The sequence below is a fragment of the Sarcophilus harrisii genome, chromosome 1 (assembly GCF_902635505.1).
Source record: "Sarcophilus harrisii chromosome 1, mSarHar1.11, whole genome shotgun sequence".
Classification (NCBI taxonomy): domain Eukaryota; kingdom Metazoa; phylum Chordata; class Mammalia; order Dasyuromorphia; family Dasyuridae; genus Sarcophilus; species Sarcophilus harrisii.
In genome coordinates this window covers 290,391,979-290,413,840 of record NC_045426.1, presented here as the reverse complement: position 1 = coordinate 290,413,840, position 21,862 = coordinate 290,391,979, and the positions used below count along the sequence as shown (strand labels likewise).

Genomic DNA, 21,862 nt, shown 5'->3' with positions numbered 1-21,862 from the left:
CAGCAGCAGCAGCAAGCTGGTTGCTTCCATTCAGCCCCATTTGGTATGCATGAGCACCACTGCTCCGAGCCAGGAGGTTGCTTCCTTAAGGAGAATCGGGAGCTAAGGCAGAAAGAACCCCTTCACTAGTCTTCCAAGTTCCGGAAACCCTCTGCCCTGACCGGACTTCAGGTGTACCGAAATGACCCTGGCATATCAGAATTGTAGGGCACTCGGGGTTTTCTAGGTATTTGCAGGTGGACAGCTCCTTTTTTTTTTTTTTTCCTGGTGAAATTGGGAGTCATGAATCAAACTGATGCTCATCGCCCACTAAACTGGACCATTAGGAAGCTGTGCCATGCCGCTTTTCTCCCTTCTGTCAGGCTTCTCAAGGTATTGTAATGTACTGACTTTACCTAGTCTTTTCTTCCTTTTCGAGTTGTTTCACTTTGGGCCATCGTGGTTCTTGGAAATATTCAACTTTCCTCAGGCACAGTCACACCTTTAGGAGAACATGAATGCATGCCAATCTGCTTTTACAACTCCTTGCTTTGGAGGGATCCCTCAGTACTACCTTTGGAGCTTTGAGGGACCCTTGATAATGACAATGTGGTCACTGAGAGTAGACTGTCTTGGTTCTTTCTTTCTGCCTCCCTCCCCCCAAGCTCTTTACTATAAAATGGAATTTAGAAGAACTTCTTTAGGAAGGGGAAAGAATTGATGTGGGAGTGAAATTTTTTTACTATGTTGTAAAAGGTGTAAGGTCTGTCCCAGTTATTTTCTCCCTTGTTTTAATCCCAGTTCCTTTTAAATTGGACCTAGATGAGAGAACAAAGGAGTATACAGATCTCTTTAATACTGTTGATAGTTCTTGATAAATCTCATTTAGGGCTAAAATAGAACAACTCTTATTAGATATTGATGTTGCTGGTATCCTCATTTTGAGCCAAGTGTTAACAATTTTCATCTCCAAAGTCAAAACAAGTTACTTCCCAAAATAACAAAGTAGAGTGAAAGTACCATAAAACAGATATGGTGAATGGTCCATGAACATGATTGGATCTCCTTATTTGCATTACATAAAAGAATATTGCAGTATCTGAACTAGTGTTGCTATACAACATTCCAAAATTTAGCTCATTTTGAGGATGGACAGCATCTCACAGAAAATCTCCCACTACTTCAAAATAGCCTATTTCAAATCATCTTGATTCAAAAGGGAGAAGAGAGAATTAAAATGAGAGATGTGTAAAATTAAAATAACCCACAAGAATAAGATTAACTGTGTGTAGTTGTTTCACTATTTCTTATACATTGTAAAACTAAATATATCACAATTCAGTATCGATTAATTCATGTTACATTTGTATTATTAGGTATAACATTTTAATTTACTTAACCCTGGCCACATAATCATAGGTGTAACATGAATATTCATGCTTTGTAAAATTAATCCAAAATCAATTTTCTTCCCAAAATATTTTTTTTTGCCCTGAGTATATAATCAAATTGAGTAAAATTTAATCTTGGCTATTGGTAGCAATATGAAATAATATTCATTCTTCAATCCATTATCTTGATATCTCACATTCTTATAGAGCAGTAACAGAGCACTGGAATTGCATGCCATTTTTCTCAGGACCAGCATACAACTGTCATGGAAGGTGCTCCCTGCCAAAAGCTTTATTTGGCAGAATGAGAGGATCCTTGGAGACAACTGCTTTTACTGCCCAGGAGTGTGTGTGGTAGGGAATGACAATGAGGCTAGGAAGAAGGGAGAAGGTAGAGAGTGTCCATTTCTCACCAGAGTAATGAGCATGTGTTTTAACCCAAGACAAATTAAAGGATTCTGATTTGGAGGGAAAAAATAGAAAATGAAGTTAATAGCAAATATACTTGCAATTGGCTAAATTCATGTTATTAATGTCCTTTTTTTCCTAGAAAAGGGTCTTTGTATAGGACCGTTTTTAAGCTTTACCAATAATAAACTTAATGATAATGTTTTTGAGGGCTAAGCTCTCTGTATATTTGCATTTATTTTTATCTACTTTTAAAAATTCTTATCTACATTTACTAGTTAAATATATAAACTGATCATTTGTGATTTCTGTTTTGTGATTCAAAAATCAATTAAGGTCATTTTGGTGCAACTCAATTTATTTGAGACAGATACATTGTTTCAAAATGATTTAATAGTATGAAGATTGAGATTCAAGTCTTGCTGTTGACTGACTAGGTGAATATCAATATACCCTTTACCTTTTCTGTATCTCATTTTCTGCATCTATAAAAGGAACATGATAATACAAATACAACTTGTCCCATAGTTTTGTTTTTGTTTTGTTTTGTTTTCATAAAAAAAGTATCTTAAAATGTAGAGGACTGAGTGATATGAGTGGTTAACAATGTTCGGGTAGTCAAGTGGATCTGTGACATCATTACTTATGGATATTCCCTCTAAATACACATATTATGTCTCACCTTTGGAAACTTATGTCTATGTTTTCCCAAAAAGTTCACCACCAAAATTCAATTAACAGCCTGGGTATCTACTATATAGTGATATACTTGGACTATCTTTCATTTTCCCCTTGTGTCTAATGTATCTTTTTTTAAAATAATTTTTTCTGATAGTATCTATTATTATAGTCCTATTACAGTTCAATTTTTTTTGTTGCTATAGCCCTTCATATTATAGGTGGAAAACATATTTTTGATCTAATGGGCTCTAATTTCTTAAATAATCTTGTTAAACAAGATTAGTTAGAGGTCAGTGTTTCTAGGCTTCATGTGCTTATATGATTTCAAAACCTTTAAGTTGTGTAGCATAAGCCAGTTAAATTTTAAACTATTCATTTGAGTATAGAAAGAAGCACTGAAATAACAAAATGAAAATGATGCATAATATTATAAATGGCAAACTTTTTACCATTTGCCAATAAGTCAAAAATAGAATTCATATACTAATGTTTTAAAATAGTCAAGCATTTATTAAGTATTTTCTATATGCTAGCTATAGGAGATACAACGGAATTATCTCTATTCTAATCTAGATATAGATACATACACACATACATACTTTTATATATATGAGTGTGTGTATATATTATATAACTTTATAAAACAAGTTATATATAAATAGATATATAATTTGAGAATATAAAGAAAATATATATATATACAATATATCTACATATTTATATGCATATATATGTATATGCTTTAATATATACATACATGTAGATAAACATAAAGACATTAAATACAACATTGTTTGAGAAGGGTATTAGAATTTGAGGGGATAAGGAAAGGTTTCATGAAAACTAATAATGACATTTATCATCTCATTTTATCTTTTTAGCAATGCTGTGAAATAGAGACTAATAATTATTCCTATCTTATTCATAAGGAAACTGAGAATTAAAGAAGTAAAATGACTTATTCAGGATCAAACAACTAGTAATGCTTGAGGTAGGATTCTAACCCGGATCTTTCACTTTCCAGGCAAAATGCTGTATTCATTATGCCATGCTGCTTCTCAAAATAAATTGATTTTTCATTTCCTTTCACACTTCCAATCTTTCTCCTTTCTCTTCATCTGAGATTTTGTCAAAATTTACATGGTGTGGGGATGGGGGAAAGGAGGAGAATGATGACATAGTAGACTATGTGATTTGATGACATAGTACAGAGCAAGCCTTGATGATGATATGATGACATGTACAGAATAAGCCTTGAAACCAGGACTTTTGAGTTCAAGTTCTACTCTTGGCAGACATTGACTGTATGCCTTTGGGCAAGACGCCTGACCTTTTATTTTTCTAGGCAACTCTCTAACATTATAAGTAGCATAGGTATTTGTCTAACCTGTTAAAGGAATTTTGCTCAATAAAATTGCAGTGTGTTTGCTTGAACTATTGCAGCTTTAAGATGTTATTCATTGCTGAATGAGCAAAAGAAAGAATGGAACAAAAATCTTCACTAGAATCTTATTGAAATGTGTCATCGTGATGTAGTAGTGATCCTGGTCCCCTTCAATGTTGCCAGTGGAGCATAAAAAGGTCTGGCATCTCATACTAAGTTGGAAATGCTTTGAAAAGGGTCCCAGCAACAGGCTGTCATCTGAGGATCAGTCTAGTAAAGTACAGAGTGGCTCAGCCCCACAGTCAAGCATTTGCTAAGCACTGCCAGAGCTTTCCTTTCTCTGTACTCCTAGAGAACCTTAGATTCACATTCACACCATGATGGAGAATCAAAAAAGGACTTTGGATCTGCTCATCCCCTATTCTATCCATTGGATCTATTAACTATCTGGACATCTAAAACTTTGTGGGAAATGGCTAAATGAACTTGAATGATTCCATGATTCAACAGGTAATATTTGTTTATTTTCCTTGTACTGCTTTTTACTTTTCAAGTATCTGGTTTGCTAGTAGGTACAAAACAGGACATGATCACTCACAGATACAAAAAGGTTATGCTTCATCTAACTTTATTTCTGATGTTTTTCTTCTAGACATGCCTGGTTTTTTCTGACTTTAACAATACTTTCATATTAAAAAATAGTTTTATAATTGTATGATAGAGAAAAGTGGTGCAATTGAAAAGTGGGAAGAATTTAATTTGAAGAACATTTTAAGCCTATTTACTTTAGGGCTATACTAAAATTTCTTGAATTTTGTATTTTGTACTTTGGAAGTATGGCACTCCTGGAAATACACATGCTCCTGGCAAAAGGTTAAAGCTGTTTTGTAATGAATGATTTTTAAGATAGAACCCTGTTGATATTTTTTTGTTCTTTTCTCTCTGCCTCTTACATATGTCTCATGAATTGCAGAGTTTATTTTGTTATTTATGTCAAACAATAGTGTTTATTTTTAATAAGAGACTATTCTTAGCATTTATCATATTAATGTCATTCACCTTTTATTCTAGAGTTGTTAACATATGCAAGATTATTGTTATTGTTTTTCAACCATGGACATTTAATATAGCTATTATTAAGAAAGAATAAATCCTTGCCCCCACAGAGCTTATATTCTATTGGGAATGACAATATGTGCATGAATATTATATATAAAATAAGTATTTGAAATCAATATACCCTCTTTTTTGGCAGGAATTAATCAACAAGTAATTATTAAGCATCATATATGTCAGTTACTGTGCTAAGTACTGGAGATATAAAAAAAAGCAAAAGATAATTTCTACTCTCAAGAAGTTTATAGTCTAATGGGGAAACATGAAAACAACTATGTCCAAACAAGTTTCATGAAGAATAAATTAGAAGTGATCAATAGAGGGAGAGATTAAAACTGAGGTGAGTCAGGAAGGGGTTTTGTAGTAGGTATGATTTTAACTAGGTCTTGAAGAAAATCAGAGAATCTAAGAACAGATATGAGGAGGGATAACATTTTGAGCATAGGGAAAAGTTAATTAAAATTCCCATAGTCAGAAAATAGAAAGGAACATGAAGGAGACCAGTGCAAAGGATTTCAAAGTATATGGAAGGAAGAAGAAAGAGGAATGTGTTGTAAGAAGTTTGGAAATATAGGAAAGGGCCAAGTTGTGAAAGATGTTGAATGTGAAATAAAAAATTTTCTAACCTAGCTGTCATAGGGATTCAATAAAATTTATTGGTTTGGAGGGGAGAGTAGGAGGAGTAATGTAGTTAATCCATATTTCAGAAAGATTTGACAGCTGAGCAAAGGATGGACTTGAGTGGGGAGAATTTTGATGAAGGGAAACCAACTGGAAGAATAGTATAGATATGAATTAATAAGAACCTGGACCTCAGTAGTGACAGTAACTAAGAAAAGAAGGACATATACCAGTGATGTAATGAAGGCCAAATTGAAAGGACTTGTGCCACCCTGAATGAAGGCAGAAATTAAAAATGAAGAGTTGAGGATGATATATAAGTGGTAGGCTTTGGTGAATGGGAGATAGAAGTGCCTGTGATAACAGTAGAAAAATTTCAAAAAGGATAGGGTTTGTGAAAAAAAAAGATAAGGCACTAGCAGTTGAGGGGATCAGAAATGCCTCATTTAAGGGGTGGCATTTGGACTTAGTTTTGAAGACAGTTAAATGGGGCAGCTGGATGACACAGTAGAGAACTGACTCTAAAGTCAGGAAGTCTTGAGTTCAAATTCAGGTCAATAGACACTTAACACTTCCTAGCTCTGCAATCCTGGACAAGTAACAGCGCCAGTTCCTCAAAAAATAAATAAATAAAATGTCTAGAGAATCTAAAAGGTGAAAGCAAGGAAGAAATGCTTTCCAACCATGGCATAAAGTCTAGAAAGGCATAGAGATGGGAGATACAATGAGGGATATACAAAATCTTGCACAAAGAATACTTTGGACAGACCACAAGATATATGAAATGGAATGTGTATAGTTCTAGTACAAGGTCTGTTGGTGATTTAACTCTGTAAGTTCTCTTAAGTAGGTTTTAGCTCAGCTTCTTCATTTACAAACATTGTAATAGTATGATACAACAGAAAGATTATTTCTGCTTCTGGAAGTCAGAAGATTTGATTTCAAATTTTACTCAGACATTTAAGATGTGACTGGTTTGGAGCAGGTTTATTCTTCTTCTTGAGACTCAGTTAAAGCTTAATTTTAAAAATTAAACCAGCAAATTATTTTAATTGCAAATTTCCTATGACATTGTTTTCTATTGTGAGAGAGACAAATGACAAGGAAATTATCTGAATATAGGGTTTTCAAAGAAAAAGAAAGTAATGTTTGCAACATATCACAGTAAAATAATTTACTGCAGTGTTTGGTAACTTCTACATCAAAAGTATAAAATGGTTATATGTTTTCTTCATAGTAACTTAGAATGGTATGATATAATATTAACTAGATTTCAGAAGACTTGTAGGTTCAGCAATACTGTGGCACTTTAAATTATCTGAGCTTCAGTTTCCTCTTCTGTAAAATGAAAAATTTAAGGTTTATTTTGTAGATAAAATAAGATGAAACATGGGAAAGCATATTTGAAATTATAAAGTGTAATTTTCATATGTAATAAACAATTGTTTTTATTATCATAATTATTATCTTGTTATATGATGATATATTCACATGATGTATGATCCTGAAGAATCATCTGAATCATGAAAGTTTGAATTGTGTTCAGAATATATTGTATTACATATATTTCTATTATATTCCAATTATTTGAAAACTGCTTATCTATTTGGGAACAAGAGTCACTTTAAGCTTTAAAAATAATCTAGAATTCTTTATCTAATAACCTTATTGGATTAGTAGTTTACAGTTTCATGAAGGTACTTATTAAAAATCTTGGTTCTTTGATGGCATGATAATATAGTTTGCCCCAGACCAATATCACTAATCACCTTAAAGTCAAACTATCTTGTGATTTTTTGCCTTTTAAACAGATTTAAAACGTTTTCATACCATTTTAACTTCCTACTGTATCCATACCAGAGAGTTATTAATAAAGAGTTTTTAATAAAAAAAAAGAAAAGGAGAAAAAAACTCAGCAAAACCACAATCCATCAGAAAATCTAACATATATCATTCTATAAGCCTATACCCATTTGCCCAACCTTATTTTCCCCAAAATACAACAAAGGAATTGAGGGAATTCTCTTTTCATATCTTTTCTTTGCAACCAAGCTTATTCTCTGTAATCAGGCAACACTGATTTCTTTATTATTTTGTGGTGGATTTTGTATGTTGCTATTTTATATGTTGCTTTTCTGGCTTTGCTTACTTGAATTTGTATCACTTCATCATTCTTTCCATGTTTCTCTGTATATCGTCACATTCAACATTTCTTACAGCAATTACATTTGATTACATTCATTTTATTTAGTCATTCCTAAACTGATAGACATATACTTTGTTTTCAAGTATTTGCTACCCAAGTGTGTCTATAAGTAATTTTGTGTATCAGCAATCCCCCCCTTTTTTTGCCTCATAACTTTTATGGTGTGTATCTTTAGCAGTATAATTGTGTGTGTTTGTTTGTTTGTTTGTGTGTGTGTGTGTGTGTGTGTGTGTGTGTGTGTGTGAAGATAAATAACATAGCCAGAGTAGGAAGAAGAAGATTAGGGAGGAGATATTCAGAAATGCCCTAAAGAACAATAAAATAAAACTCAGACAACACTAACTTCACAACCTCAAAGATCCATTGGCAAAAATATAGGAAAACAACATAGTAATAAATGTAAAAAACAAGGGTAAGAAGGGTAACAAGTGAGGTGAACTTGAGATCCTAATGAAGCCAGGTAAATTTGTCTTCATAGTATCACTGAGGTTTGACCAACTTTAAAGAGATACATAAATGCTAGTTATTAAATATTATCTGGTTTGAACCTGGAAAGTTGTAAGGGGGAGGACTGCTAAATGGAGTATTTCAAATATACAACTCAATTGTCTGACAGGTAGCTATTTGAGAAAGTGATATAAATAGCTTTATTGAAATTATGTGTCAACCTGAGTATCTCTGAAGTTTTTGTTTTGGTAATTGCAGTTGTGCAATGAATGAAAGCTTGTGGCTCTGTTGTGTCCTGCTTTCTAGAGCCCCCATGCTGGAGTGGTTAAAATATACCATCTTAGTGGAGGAGTGATGAGGTGAGACTCCTGAGGATGGCTAAAATATGGAGTTTCTTTATTCCAGATTCTTTCCCCCTTTTATACCCTTATATAACCAAAGCAATATTGCGTGGGATCACATAAGCAATTTGCTATTGTATGTAGATTGACACCTGGTATCACTCTTTGTCCCCTGATATCACTCTGCTTCAATAACAACACAGGTTATCACTGCCTCCTTACTTCTCAGGAAGCTGAGAGTCCTTAGGGGATATGGGGAGCTGAACCAAACATTGTTAGCAGGTTCCCTCTGGGCTGAAGGGAATTACATCTCGCCCAGAGTTCCCCCACTATCCGTGGTCCTCTACATGGCTCATCTAGGGCAGGGGGTAGAGGGGAAAGAGAAAAATCTGAAACACAAGGCTCTGTAAGGGTCAATGTTGTCAAATTATCCTTGCATACATTTTGAAAATAAAAAGCTTTATTTAAAAAAAGAAAGAAAGCTTGTGGCTCTTTGGGGATTAAATCTCTAAATCTTGGTTTTATTGGATTCTCAGAATACATCCTTCAGAGGAAAAGATCACTCTTATGGTTAAAGGATTTAGTTTTCTTTGCTAAATCCTCAAATTCATTTACCCTTTCCCTATCTGTTGGCATCAACTCACAATTCTTCAGATAGTTGTTAAACTGGTTGATTCCATCCTTTTTCTCCCTTATACATTTTTTTAATGGAAAAGATGTCTAAATACAACAGTAACCCTTGGGTTTTGTTTTATTTTCTTTTCAGATGGAGAAATATTATACTAACTATTTACTCCTATTTTGGTTGATTGACAAGAAGAATTTTTGGTTTAGTATCATTAAGCTTAAGGGGCAAATAAAGTGTTAATTGATATTTCAATGTTAATTCTATTAAGCACTTAGAAAAATTTGGAATACCATGCATATGTGAGTTATTGTTATCAAGTGAATAATATTCATACAAGATTAAGCTATATCCATATTGAAATAAGGAATTATTTTTATATAAGTTGTGATACATCTTATTCTGGAGAGTTAAAATAAAAATTCTTTTATCTGCTCATTTTCCTTTTTTCTCTTCATTTATATGAATTCCCAACCATATGTTAAACAGATTGTTATATATTTTTCCTTCTTTAAGTTTTATTTTTTATTCTAAAGCTAAACACAAAAGACCATTTTTAATATACTTAGCAGAATACACAAAAAAGGATTGCCCAATGGAACCATGAATCTCCATTTCATGCTGCTTGCTTATTTTTAAGGTTTGTAAAAATTCTGTTTCTTTCCAAGCTTTCCAGCTTGACTGTTCTTCTTTCCTTCAGAACATTTTTGATGACTCTTTTTTTTTTCTTGTATCATTCTTCTAACCATTTCTTTCCTATCCCTTTCATTCCCCAATTAAAAACAAGGTGGGTGGAAAGAAGGAAAGAAAACAAGATGTACTGAGTACTTACTATATGCCAGGAACTGTGCTTACCACTTTGCAAATATTATCTCATTTGATCCTCACAACAACTAATAGGTAGATGCTTTTATTATCCTCATTTGTCAATTATGGAAACTGAGACGAAATCATTGCTCAATGTCTCACCGCTAGTGAGTGTCACATTGGATGATGACAATTGTGTTTTACAAAATCTCGTAGAAACCTAGGATGTGATTTGTCCATGCCAAGAGACTCAAACTGATTTAGAGCAATTAGGTATGTTCACAATCTTTTTGCCTACCTTGAGATTCAGTTCTATTCTAGCCATTTTAGTTTCACTTTTCTAACCTGAAAAACACTCTTTGAGAATATATGTAAAGTAAGAGATAAATAGTTCTGATTTCTGTCTATAATCTGTAATCATTACACCATAAACTGAAAAAACAAGACTTTCCCCCCTCCTGAATATAATTAAAAGCCTTCTTGGAAATTTACAAAGAACTTTAATTTTACATAATTATGGTCTTTAAAACACTTCACTTTTTTCATCTTCCTCGAACCTCAAAGTGGTTTTTTTAAATTAAAATTTTAAAAATGCTTTCAAACTTAAAAAAAAAATTCACCCTTTTTTTTTTTGAAACTCTGGAATTTTTTACCCCAAAACTTCAACTTACTCTGGACTTCAGCTTTCCCAATGGTTTTTTGCCATTCTATTCCATTCTTTTGTACTCATTCTTGCTTACATTATTTCTCTTTTTGTCTTGTATGTAGCCCTTTAGAATACTTATTCATCTTGGGTGTTTTGAGGTGCTTTTGTCTTTTATGCCTCCTCTTTTTCTTCTTTTGCATCTATCCCTTTTCTCTAGTTACATGGCTACCATTCTAGTTTAGACTCTATACTCCTCTTGGGCAATTAGCTTCCTAATTGGAATCATAAATACATGGAATACATGGACTTGGAATCAGGAGTATTTGAGTTTAAATTCTGCTTTGCCTATTTACCAGTTTTATGACTCCAGACAAGTCAGTTAACCTCTGAGCTTCATTTTCTTCATCTGTAAAACACCACAAGATTGTTTTAAGAAACAAATGAGATAATATATATAAAGTGCTTTATAAATCTTAAAGAGCTATCAGAATTCTAACTAGTAATTTAATATCCCCACTTCAAGTTTCTCCACTCTCCAGTGCTTTCTCCACACAGATACCAAATTGATTTTCTGACACATATCAATTAGAAATTTTTTAACTAAAGTGACTCCCTATTACTTCTAGAAGCAAATATAAACTCAGATGTGTGGTGCTTAAGGCCTTTCCTAACCTGTGGTCTACTTTTCTGGGTGCTTTTCTCATGCCACTGGCTGCTATTGCTTCCTATGTCAATTATTCTATGGATATCGTGTATATTGTGTGTGTGTGTGTGTGTGTGTGAGAGAGAGAGAGAGAGAGAGAGAGCGAGCGCACAAGAAAAACAGAGAGAAATATTTGTCTCCGTAGGATAGACTTATAGGTTTTTTTGGGGTAAGCTTGTTTTATCTTTCTTTTTTATATCCTCAGTGTTATTTATGCATATTCTAGGTGATTAATAAAATCATGATTGAATGACTTCTTTCCAGATGATTTTTCTCCTCTGTATTACTTGACATTTCTTCCACTATTGTTAGGAAAATTTGTATGTTGTGTTTTAAGTAAATTTCATAAAAGTAGAGATTGTTTCGCTTAGTTTTTCATCTCTGGTATTTATTATAGTGCCTAAAACTTAATAAAATTAATAGACATTTATTGAATTGAATAAAAAATGATATGCAAATATCAAATGCTATTGAGTCAAGGTGATAAGATCACTATGAAACATTTAAAATCTCCTCTTTCATTTTTCTAAAAAAATATTAAGATATAACTCTTTTCCCTGAAGATTTTTTCAAGCTTCTAAGAAAAACTTACTAGAAGGGCAGCTAATAGATAATGATAAAATGGTAGAAAAGATCTTTCAACAGGTAAATGTTTTGAGAGTTGTAACTAAAAAAATTATCTCTAATAATCTAATCTTACCTAAAATAAGATTGCTTTCCCACCCAACATATAAATTCTCTTCTTTTAAAAAGGAAGCACCTGTTCAGCCAGCTTTATTTAAATGCTCAGTATACATCTATGATCAGTTAGACAATGTATGGCACTTGTATAAAGTGCTGGGTATATAAAGGCAAAAGACAGTCTTCAAGGAGAGCACAATATAAAGCAGATCACAATCTCCTGGGAGAGTTGTTTAAATCTATGGAAGGATTGATTCCTTTAATAGAAAGATCAAGGAGGAATGAGTTAAAATATTATCCAAGACTCAATATTTTTCTTGATCTTGAGTTCTATAAATGTTACCTATAAATAAATGTTGCTGTAAATGAAATCTTTGTGGAACAATGTGTCAATCATGTCAGAGAACTAGAGCAGAGGTTGGAGTGGGGGTTGTGAGGCCTTAATTTGCACATCAGCTTACACATCTTTTTTGCTATTGAAATTCTTAATATACATCAATAACAATTATATAAAAATGTTTCCAGCAGATTTGAGCCTAAATTTCAGATTATAGTATTAGTATTAATATTTTAGATCACTAATAAGATTTAAATAATATCTGGGACTATTTGGTTCATTTGGTTGATTAAGGAATCTTGAATTTGAGATAATTTTCCATGAGACATTTCAAGTAATTTAGTAAATTATTTTGTATCTGGATAAAGTAAGGCATAATCAATTGGTTTAAGCAATGATTTTATAGTGCCAGATATCTGCTTCCAAAATATTTACTCAAACAGAAAATGAGGAATAAAAATTGTACCTCATTCTTTAATTATATTAGAGAACTGATGCTTCCTAATTTAGTGGAAGCTCCTTGACAGATTTATTTTTACTCATTTAGTGGATTTATTTATATAATGAAATGTAGAAAACACTATTTAGCAACAATCTAAAAAATGTCCCAACACTGTTTCCCTGTCCTTTGAAAGAGGAACACTAGCTTTTAGCAAATGTCTAGTTATATGGGCAGACAAGTATGATGAGAATTTTTAAACTTATAACCTGGTAATCTTGGCAATAACTTGGTAATCTGGAATTTCTATTTTAAGGGGCAAAGGTGTCTTTGGACTTCTGTTTCACTATTTGATCATTTTACAGTAATATACTATAAATAACTTAGAGAAGTCAAATGTGAATTTCAATTTATTACATTCTTCCTGAAAAATAGTCTTCAATTTGAATAAATCTCATGTAAACAGATCACAATCATGGATTTTCATCTGTTTTATCCTGTACTGGGGAGGACCAGTTAATGTATGTGACTAGAAAGAAAGTTGGTAATTTCTTGTCTGGGTAAACTATATGATTGTTTAGCTGTTCACAATAAAAAAAATGATACTGAGAATGAGTCTGTCAGCCAGGCTTCTATCCAAAAGTTTGTGTTCTCTCATTATATCAAGGCAGCGGGAAAATACGACAGTTTCAACATTATTGCTTGACAATTTAATCTATAAAGGTATAAAAAGCTTTCTGCAAGCCTAATGATGGAAGACTTTAAAAACTTTCCCCTTGACACCAGCCAGTCATTGGATTGATATAGATAATGCTTTCACTAAAAAACAGAGAGGCAAGCTTACAAATGCAGGTGAGAGTGCTTTCATGTTAGTATTCTTTTCTATATTGGAAATTCTGCTCATTTTTGAAAAGCCAAATGATCAACCTCCACTGGACAATCAGAAAGTGAAATTGTTTTCTCATCATATTGTCATCTCTAAAACATTTGAATTGTATCCAATTAGACTGAAAATGTTTGAATGATACTGATTGCTTTGTGAACAAAATAGCAGCACGTATTTACTTTTTGACTGATAGTATTGGATGAAATATTTATTATTTGATTTATTGGGCTTTTCTCTAGGAACTATGTGTTTAAAAATAATGCAATGTGAAATTTACATGAATTAATAAACTAAAGAGAAAATATTACCTTAATGAATTCAATTCAATATATATTAAATGCCTATAAAGAAAATGGTATATTATTTCAAGATTATTTAGCTAATGTCGATAAGTATGTTATACTAAAAGGAGATTTGATAAATAACTTTTCTATTCCACCTCTCAGAGTGTTGAATCTCGTTGGACAATGGCAGTCATGCTGACTAGGTGCATTATGAATTTATGCTATCAAAGCTCACTCGGACTCTTATTACAAAGAAATCCTTTAATTTTTTACTAGCTTAATTTTGTTTTTATCACTTTCTATTTCACATAGAGACTGTTTATTCCATGCCTTTCTATCTCTCTTAGGTCTCCTAAATTACCTGCCCCCTTACCATCTGAGCAGTGAACTTTATTTCCTAATATGCTAAGAAAATAAAGTCCATCTAAACAATGTTTCTCTTTTCTCCTATTCTGTACCTCAAAAACCATTTAACACCATCTCTTATTCTCTCCTCTCTTGCTCTGATTTCTTTTTTCCCAAAATTTATTTAATTTAAAGAAACAGAATAAGAAAAAAAAACAGAAAAGGAATACAAAACAAAATGAAGCAAAATAAAAGAGAAAACTGTCATGTGCCAAGCAGCATCAGGGAGGATTCAAAATATATATAACAATGAATACCAATTCAAGAAACTATCTACATATACATATATTAGTAAAAGAAATTATATTTATGAGTGTTCATCCTTTATTTACTTCCTTATAAATTATTCTTTTGTTCTCTGTTGTGCACTTTATTTACTTTATTCTTTTTTCCCCTTTGATCTCCCTTCCACTCCTAAGCAGGCTATAGTTAAGAAAGGAAATATTTATATGTACATATGTAGATATATAAACATACATATACATATATACACATACCCTCACACATAGACATACACACATATCTTTCCTATCATTACTGACCCTTTGCTTTAATTCTGCTCCCAATTTGCCTTGCTATTAACCTCCATCTACCCATGGATCCCTTCCGTGTCTTCTTCCCTCATTCTTTGCTTTTCTGTCCATCTATCTATCCCTTCCCCCTTATTTTTTATAGGTTTTGAAGGGTGCTTTACCCTTTATAGTATATATGTAATGTTGCCTATTTAACTCATTCCCAATGTGAGTAGGTTTTCAGAACTATGAGCCCTCCTCCCCCACTAATGTCTCTGTGTCTGTTCTTCCTCTGCACCTCATTTGTATGACATAATTACTATTTTTTACCTTAACTCTGCCCCAATCTTTCTTTTGAGCTGTTATGTTGTTAATGTCAATTTTAAACATATGCTGTAAATTTCCCATGTAAAAAAGTAAACAATTTATTCATGTTAAATTCTTTGAAATTAATCGTTAAATTTTCTATTAAGTTTGAGTTTTGTTGATAGAAAGTCCTGAAAATCTATCTGCAAGTTCGTTGAGTGACCATTTTTTTCTCATTCAATATTATAGATAATTTTACTGGATATTGGATTAGCAAATGTCTAGTTATATGGGTAGACAAGTATGATAAGAATTTTTAAACTCATAACTTGGTAATATTGGCATATAACTTGGCAATCTGGAATTTCTATTTTAAGGGGCAAAGGTGTCTTTGGACTTCTGTTTTACTATTTGATCATTTTACAGTAATATACTATAAATAACTTAGAGAAGTCAAATGTGACCTACTTTTTTGGTTGTCAGTAGATATGATTCCAGGAATTTTTATTGTGGCTGCTGATAAGATTTGTAAAATTCTAATTGTACCTCCAGCATGTTTGAATTGTGTTTTTTTTTTTTCCTTGTTTCTTGCAAACTATATTCTCTGATCTTGGGCTTTCAAAATTTGGCAATAATATTCCTATGTGTTTCCCATAAAGCATTTCGGTGAAGTGGTCATCATGGATTTTTTTTTATTTCTACTTTCCCCTCATGTTCTATCACTCCAGGACAATTTTCTTGGATTATTTTATCCATTATTGTGTGAAGGTCCTTTTTTTGGTCACAACATTCAGGCAATCCAATTATTCCTATATTTTCTCTTCTTGATCTGTTCTCCAAATCTGTCACTTTTCTTATAAAATGTTTCACATTCTGTTCTTTTTTCTCATTCTTTATAATTGTCTGTTATTTCTTGGTCTCTCATTGCTTCACTGTCTTTCACCTTGCCCAATTCTAATTTTCAGAGTTATTTTCATTTTTGAGACTCTGCATCTCCTTGTCTAGTTGGTTAACTTTTTTTTTTCATAATCTTGTTTTTCTTGGAAGGTTTTTAGTTTTTAATTTTAGTTTTTCCTCAATGTCTCTCATTTGAATTTTAATTTTTTAAAAAATTCTTCTATACATTCTCTTTAGGCAGGAAGCCATTTCATGGTACTCTGTAGAGGGAGTGTTAGCCAGAACACTACAGTACTCTTTGGAGCAGAAGAATCTCTTTTCACTTGTGTCTTTCCCCTTCCCTGTTCCCATAGAATGCTTCTATGGTGGGATTCTTTCTTTTTTGCTAGCTCATTTTTTTTTTGGATGAAAGATATTACTATAAGCACCTCTAATCCTTGGTAGGGAGATAGTGTCTATGGCTTCACTTCAGCTCTCCCTTCTGACCAGGAACTCCAAAGCAAGAGCTCCATCCTCCAACAAGTGCCTGTATTCAGCAGTCATTCCTGCTCTACTGTCTCTGCACTCATACTGGTTCCTCCTCACCCAGGACTGTGTCTTATCAGTGCTGCTGTGCCTCATTAAGTACGGGCTAGCTCCCTGGAGAGGCTCAGGGTCAGCCAGAGTCAGTATAAATTAATGTCTTGATCTTTAGGGGGAGAAGTGAAGGAGGCAGGCAAACTGCCACGAGGCTTGCCAAAGATGTATCCTGGATCCTTGAGTCCAGAATCACCAGCCTCTCTCCTCCTTATCCTGCCACCAAATGACTCTGACCTCTCCCCCTCCACTCTCCAATCCTTGCCTATGATTATCTTAACACCAAACATTCAGCAAGCACCAACTGTGAGAAGAGCCATTTATCCAAATACATGCTAATAGTCATTATCTCACACTGAAGATGTAATTAGCCTTAAGTGCTCATTGTCTGATTCAAGCATACCTTTTTGGAGTTTCAACCCTCTGCAGCACCTGGCATTCCTAATCAGCCTCAGTTCCCTCAATCTTCTTGTTCTCTGGGACTCCACAAACAGTTCAGAAGGTGAAAGTTTCTGTAGTTTCTATTGAGGCTCCAGCTACATTCAGCTAGTCCCAGGGCACCCCACTTATTGTTTCTAAGGAGATAACCCAGAGATGTTTGCACTTCACATGAGTTAATTTCAGCTTGGGTTCTTTCTTTGGATCTTCTCCAGTCTTTCTTTAGATCGTCTCAGGTTATATCAGGAAGACTCTTATTCTACCCCAAGTCTGCTTAATTTTTCATGAATCTATGTTCACCCTCAGGCACAATTTTGTTCCATATATGGGGGAAATCTATAGATATTTAACAATCCACCTTCCCAGAATTCTCCCATCTCTGATTTCTTATTATGAGATTACTTTTCTGATTGCCAAAGGGAGAGGGGCCTCAATATTTTTCTTTGATCCTATATGATCTAACTTTTCTTGGTGCTTGCCTTTTTAAATTACATCTTTCTCTTATAAATAAATTGGAAGAGCATAGGATAGTTTACCTCTCAGACCTATGGAAGAGGAAGGAATTTATGACCAAAGAAGAACTAGAGATCACTATTGACTACAAAATAGAAAATTTTGATTATATCAATTGAAAATAACAAAACTAATGCAGGCAAGATTAGAAGGGAAACAATAAACTGGGAAAACATTTTTACAGTCAAGGGTTCTGATAAAGAACTCATTTCCAAAATATATAGAGAATTGACTCTAATTTATAAGAAATCAAGCCATTCTCCAATTGATAAATGGTCAAAGGATATGAACAGACAATTTTCATATGATGAAATTGAAACTATTTCCACTCATATGAAAGAGTGTTCCAAATCACTATTGATCAGAGAAATGCAAATTAAGACAACTTTGAGATACCACTACACACCTGTCAGATTGGCTAAGATGACAGGAAAAAATAATGACGAATGTTGGAGGGGATGTGGGAACACTGGGACACTGATGAATTGCTGGTGGAGTTGTGAACGAATCCAATCATTCTGGAGAGCAATCTGGAATTATGCTCAAAAAGTTATCAAACTGTGCATACCCTTTGATCCAGCAGTGTTTCTACTGGGCTTATACCCCAAAGAGATACTAAAGAAGGGAAAGGGACTTGTATGTGCCAAAATGTTTGTGGCAGCCCTGTTTATAATGGCTAGAAGCTGGAAAATGAATGGATGCCCATGCCCATCAATTGGAGAATGTTTTTTTTTTTTTTTTAATAGCCTTTTATTTACAGGATATATGCATGGGTAACTTTACAGCATTAACAATTGCCAAACCTCTTGTTAATTGGAGAATGGTTGAGTAAATTGTGGTATATGAATATTATGGAATATTATTGTTCTGTAAGAAACGACTAGCAGGATGAATACAGAGAGGATTGGCAAGACTTACATGAACTGATGCTGAGAGAAATGAGCAAAACCAGAAGATCATTATATACCTCAACAACGATACTGTATGAGGATGTATTCTGATGGAAGTGGTTTTCTTCAACAAAGAGAAGATCTAACTTAGTTTCAATTGATCAAGGATGGACAGAAGCAACTACAACCAAAGAAAGAACACCAGGAAATGAATGCAAACTGCTTGCATTTTTGTTCTTCTTCACGGGTTCTTTATACCTTTTAAATCCAATTCTCCCTGAGCAACAAGAGAACTGTTCAGTTCTGCACACATATATTGTATCCAAGATCTACTGTAACCTATTTAACATGTATAGGACTGCTTGCCATCTCGGGGAGGGGGTGGAGGGAGGGAGGGGAAAATCGGAACAGAAGTGAATGCAAGGGATAATGTTGTAAAAAATTACCCTGGCATGGGTTCTGTCAATAAAAAGTTATTTAAAAAAATAAAAAGAAAAAAATAAATTACATCTTTCTCTCATGCATATATATATATACATATATATATCCATAATTCATTGTTTTTTGCCTAGATTTTTATAATTCTATTCTCTAGTTTTTTCCTAATTATTTGTTATGTAGCTGTCAAAATAATTTTTCTAAATTACACGTATGTGATTTGTTGGTGAAGAATCTTCAGTGAATCTCTTTTGCTTTTAGGACAAAACAGAAACTCTTATTTGTCCTTTAAAGTTTTTCAGTTTCATTCCTGTCAACTTTTATCCATTTATTTCCCATTATTTCTCATTCAGAGGATTTTTCAATTCTCTGGTCTATGTTCTGAATCCTCTTATCCTTACAGAGGATACATTACATGTCTGTAATGTATTTTCTACTCACTTCCACTTCTAATAATCTTTAATTCATTCTTCATCTCCTTAGTAATCTCTTCTTTGATTTCTAGTTTTTTCCTCTCTTCTCGAATTCTTGTGTCTTAATGTATATCTTAACTTGGATTATCCCTACAATAGAATAAATGCTCCTTGATGGCAAGAATGTTAGGCATTTATCTTTGTGTCACTAGTTGCTTGCACAGTAGCTTGGACATAGTATGAATAAATGACTTATCTTTTATTATGCTTTTAATATGTGCAAAGCATTGGAGATACAAAAATAAAAGACATCCTCTGCTCTCAAAGGGCTCACATTTTAATGGGAATAGACAACATGTGTGGGAGGTTTCAGATGCAAATTTAATGGAAAGATTTCCTGGTCTATATGTGAAGCAGCTGATGATGTTTCTTTAGTGACATTTCTACTAACAACATCTTATCAAATTCTATTATTTAATCCTTTGATAGTACTCAAGACCAAGAGTTTTCTTTTCTGGACCTTTACTATAAAGATTTGTTTTTAGGCAATATTTCTATAAAAGTTTTTTCAATAAATTTTGGCTACATACATTGGGCTAGAAACAGGGTTTGTGTTCCAGGAGGGTCCTGGGGTTCTACTTTTCCTATTATTTTTGAAGTGCCACTTGGACAGAAGAGAGTATTGATTTATAGTGATGAAAGTGGATCCCTATTCTATGGTAATTTATCCATTATGGATAGCTGTGTTGACTGGGCGTAGGATCAGCAGCGTTGGGAGCAAGATCCAAGATTCAACTACTTCCAAGCATCTCTACATTCATGTCTTAGGGAAAGTTTCATTATTAGGGTTCAAGCAGATAATCTTTAGTGTTTTTCTTAAAAGAATTCAAGACTCAGGCTCTATCCAAATCAAGTAAAGGTATTTATTAAGATTGAGAATCCTGCACTCAAACTGGACTAATCTTTCTTTTTGGAGTTTAGCAGGAGTTAGTAGACCAACAATGCAAGATAAGTATATTTATGGAACCTTTTTACATCACAAGGTATTTATATTTTGAGGTTATAAGAAGTGTTTGATAACTTGGGAAGGTCCTAAAGCCTTGGTGGAACTGTGAATGTAATGAGCCAGGATACATATACAAAAGTCAGCTTAATATATGGCAGATATTATAATTAGCCTGACTTCATAAGTTCAAAAAAAAAGTTCATAAGTTCAAAAGTCAGCAAAGAAGAATAGTGTGCAGGTGCCATGTCAGGGGAAAGATCTATTAACTGTGGTCCAGTGTCCTCCTCCATATCTTGTTGATACTACTTTTTTTATTGGCTAACTTCTATGATGTATCTAGACTTCACAAATAGTGGAATTATAGACAATGCATTTCTGTACTTTTCAGCTAGTGATTGAGGATTTCTGTGGCATTTGGGCTGGTAGCAATAATCAGAATCCCATCAGCAAGGCTCGCCTGTCAAATCATCTCGCCTTCAGCTTCCCTTGCTATTATATCTGCGATGATTTGCCTGCTTGCACCTGAGAGTTGGTTGGCAGTCAACGGGAATGACTTGCTCACTTCTCCAAAGAAGTTACTTCCTCATATGCTAGGTGCAGATATTGGTTGGGGGGCGGGGGAGGACAATGATTGGGTAGTGATTGAACTTTCTTCTAGCTCCAGTTCTCTGATTCCTAAGAAAGAAAGACTTACTATTTGCTGTTTTTAAATACAAGGAACATCTCTCTAGAACCCAGTCAAGGTTTTCTTCTAAATGAACTTAGGAAATACTTGTGTTGTCATCAGTCTTGTTAAGTGAGCGACTGTCATTCACATATCTGTCGCTAACTACCCTGTGTTATTTTAAATAAGTGATTTTAATTATCTGATTCTCCCCACACACACCTTATATACAAAACAGGAGTGATTAGATTTCTGAGATAATTTTTGTCTCTAGGATTTTGTGATCTAAGCAGTAACAGTAGATAAATAAAAAATGTTTATTTTTTGTTGAATATATTTTGAGTCAACAGGAATCTGAGAGTTAGGAACAATTTCATCATAGTAGAATTTGAAAGAAATTAATTTAGATGCTATAGTCTCTGTTTAGAGGCTGATTTTATATATCGAGGAGTCTTGCAATGGAATAAGAATAATAGGTATTAGTAAGATAATAAAGTAGGGAATATTTCTAAAGTTTTTTTCCTTCTCTCATTCAAATATTAATACATTTACAAAATATGTTCTTGCAATGCTTATATTCACAAGCAATACGACAATTTATAATTAGACTTGAGCATGCTAAAAATGCTATTGTAATATTTCAACCACCATCTTAAAGGATCTGAATCCTTGTATGCAATGGAGAGAGCATATTGCACAAACTGAAATTTCAATAAATACCTTATGTCCCACCCAGGTCCTACTTTCAGTAACTGTGAAATCAATGTTTGGTGTCAAGTTGAAGATGAAATCCTCTGTGTTACTCACATCATCCCGTTACTA

The 21,862-nt window shown here is 33.4% G+C and overlaps 1 protein-coding gene across 5 annotated transcripts in view; it reads left to right on the top strand.

Moving 5' to 3' along the window:
* The first annotated feature begins 268 nt into the window (after positions 1-268).
* TRPM3 (transient receptor potential cation channel subfamily M member 3) overlaps positions 269-21,862 on the top strand; it is a 617,065-nt gene continuing 595,471 nt past the window's right edge. For 4 of the 5 annotated variants that reach the window (XM_031943669.1, XM_031943675.1, XM_031943674.1 and 1 more), the window contains exon 1: positions 269-372. In XM_031943669.1, the coding sequence (XP_031799529.1) occupies positions 283-372 (90 nt within the window). In that variant the 5' untranslated portion in view covers positions 269-282. Of the gene's footprint in view, positions 373-3,188; positions 4,354-21,862 lie in introns of those variants that run through there. The other variant, XM_031943672.1, reaches the window with a different exon arrangement.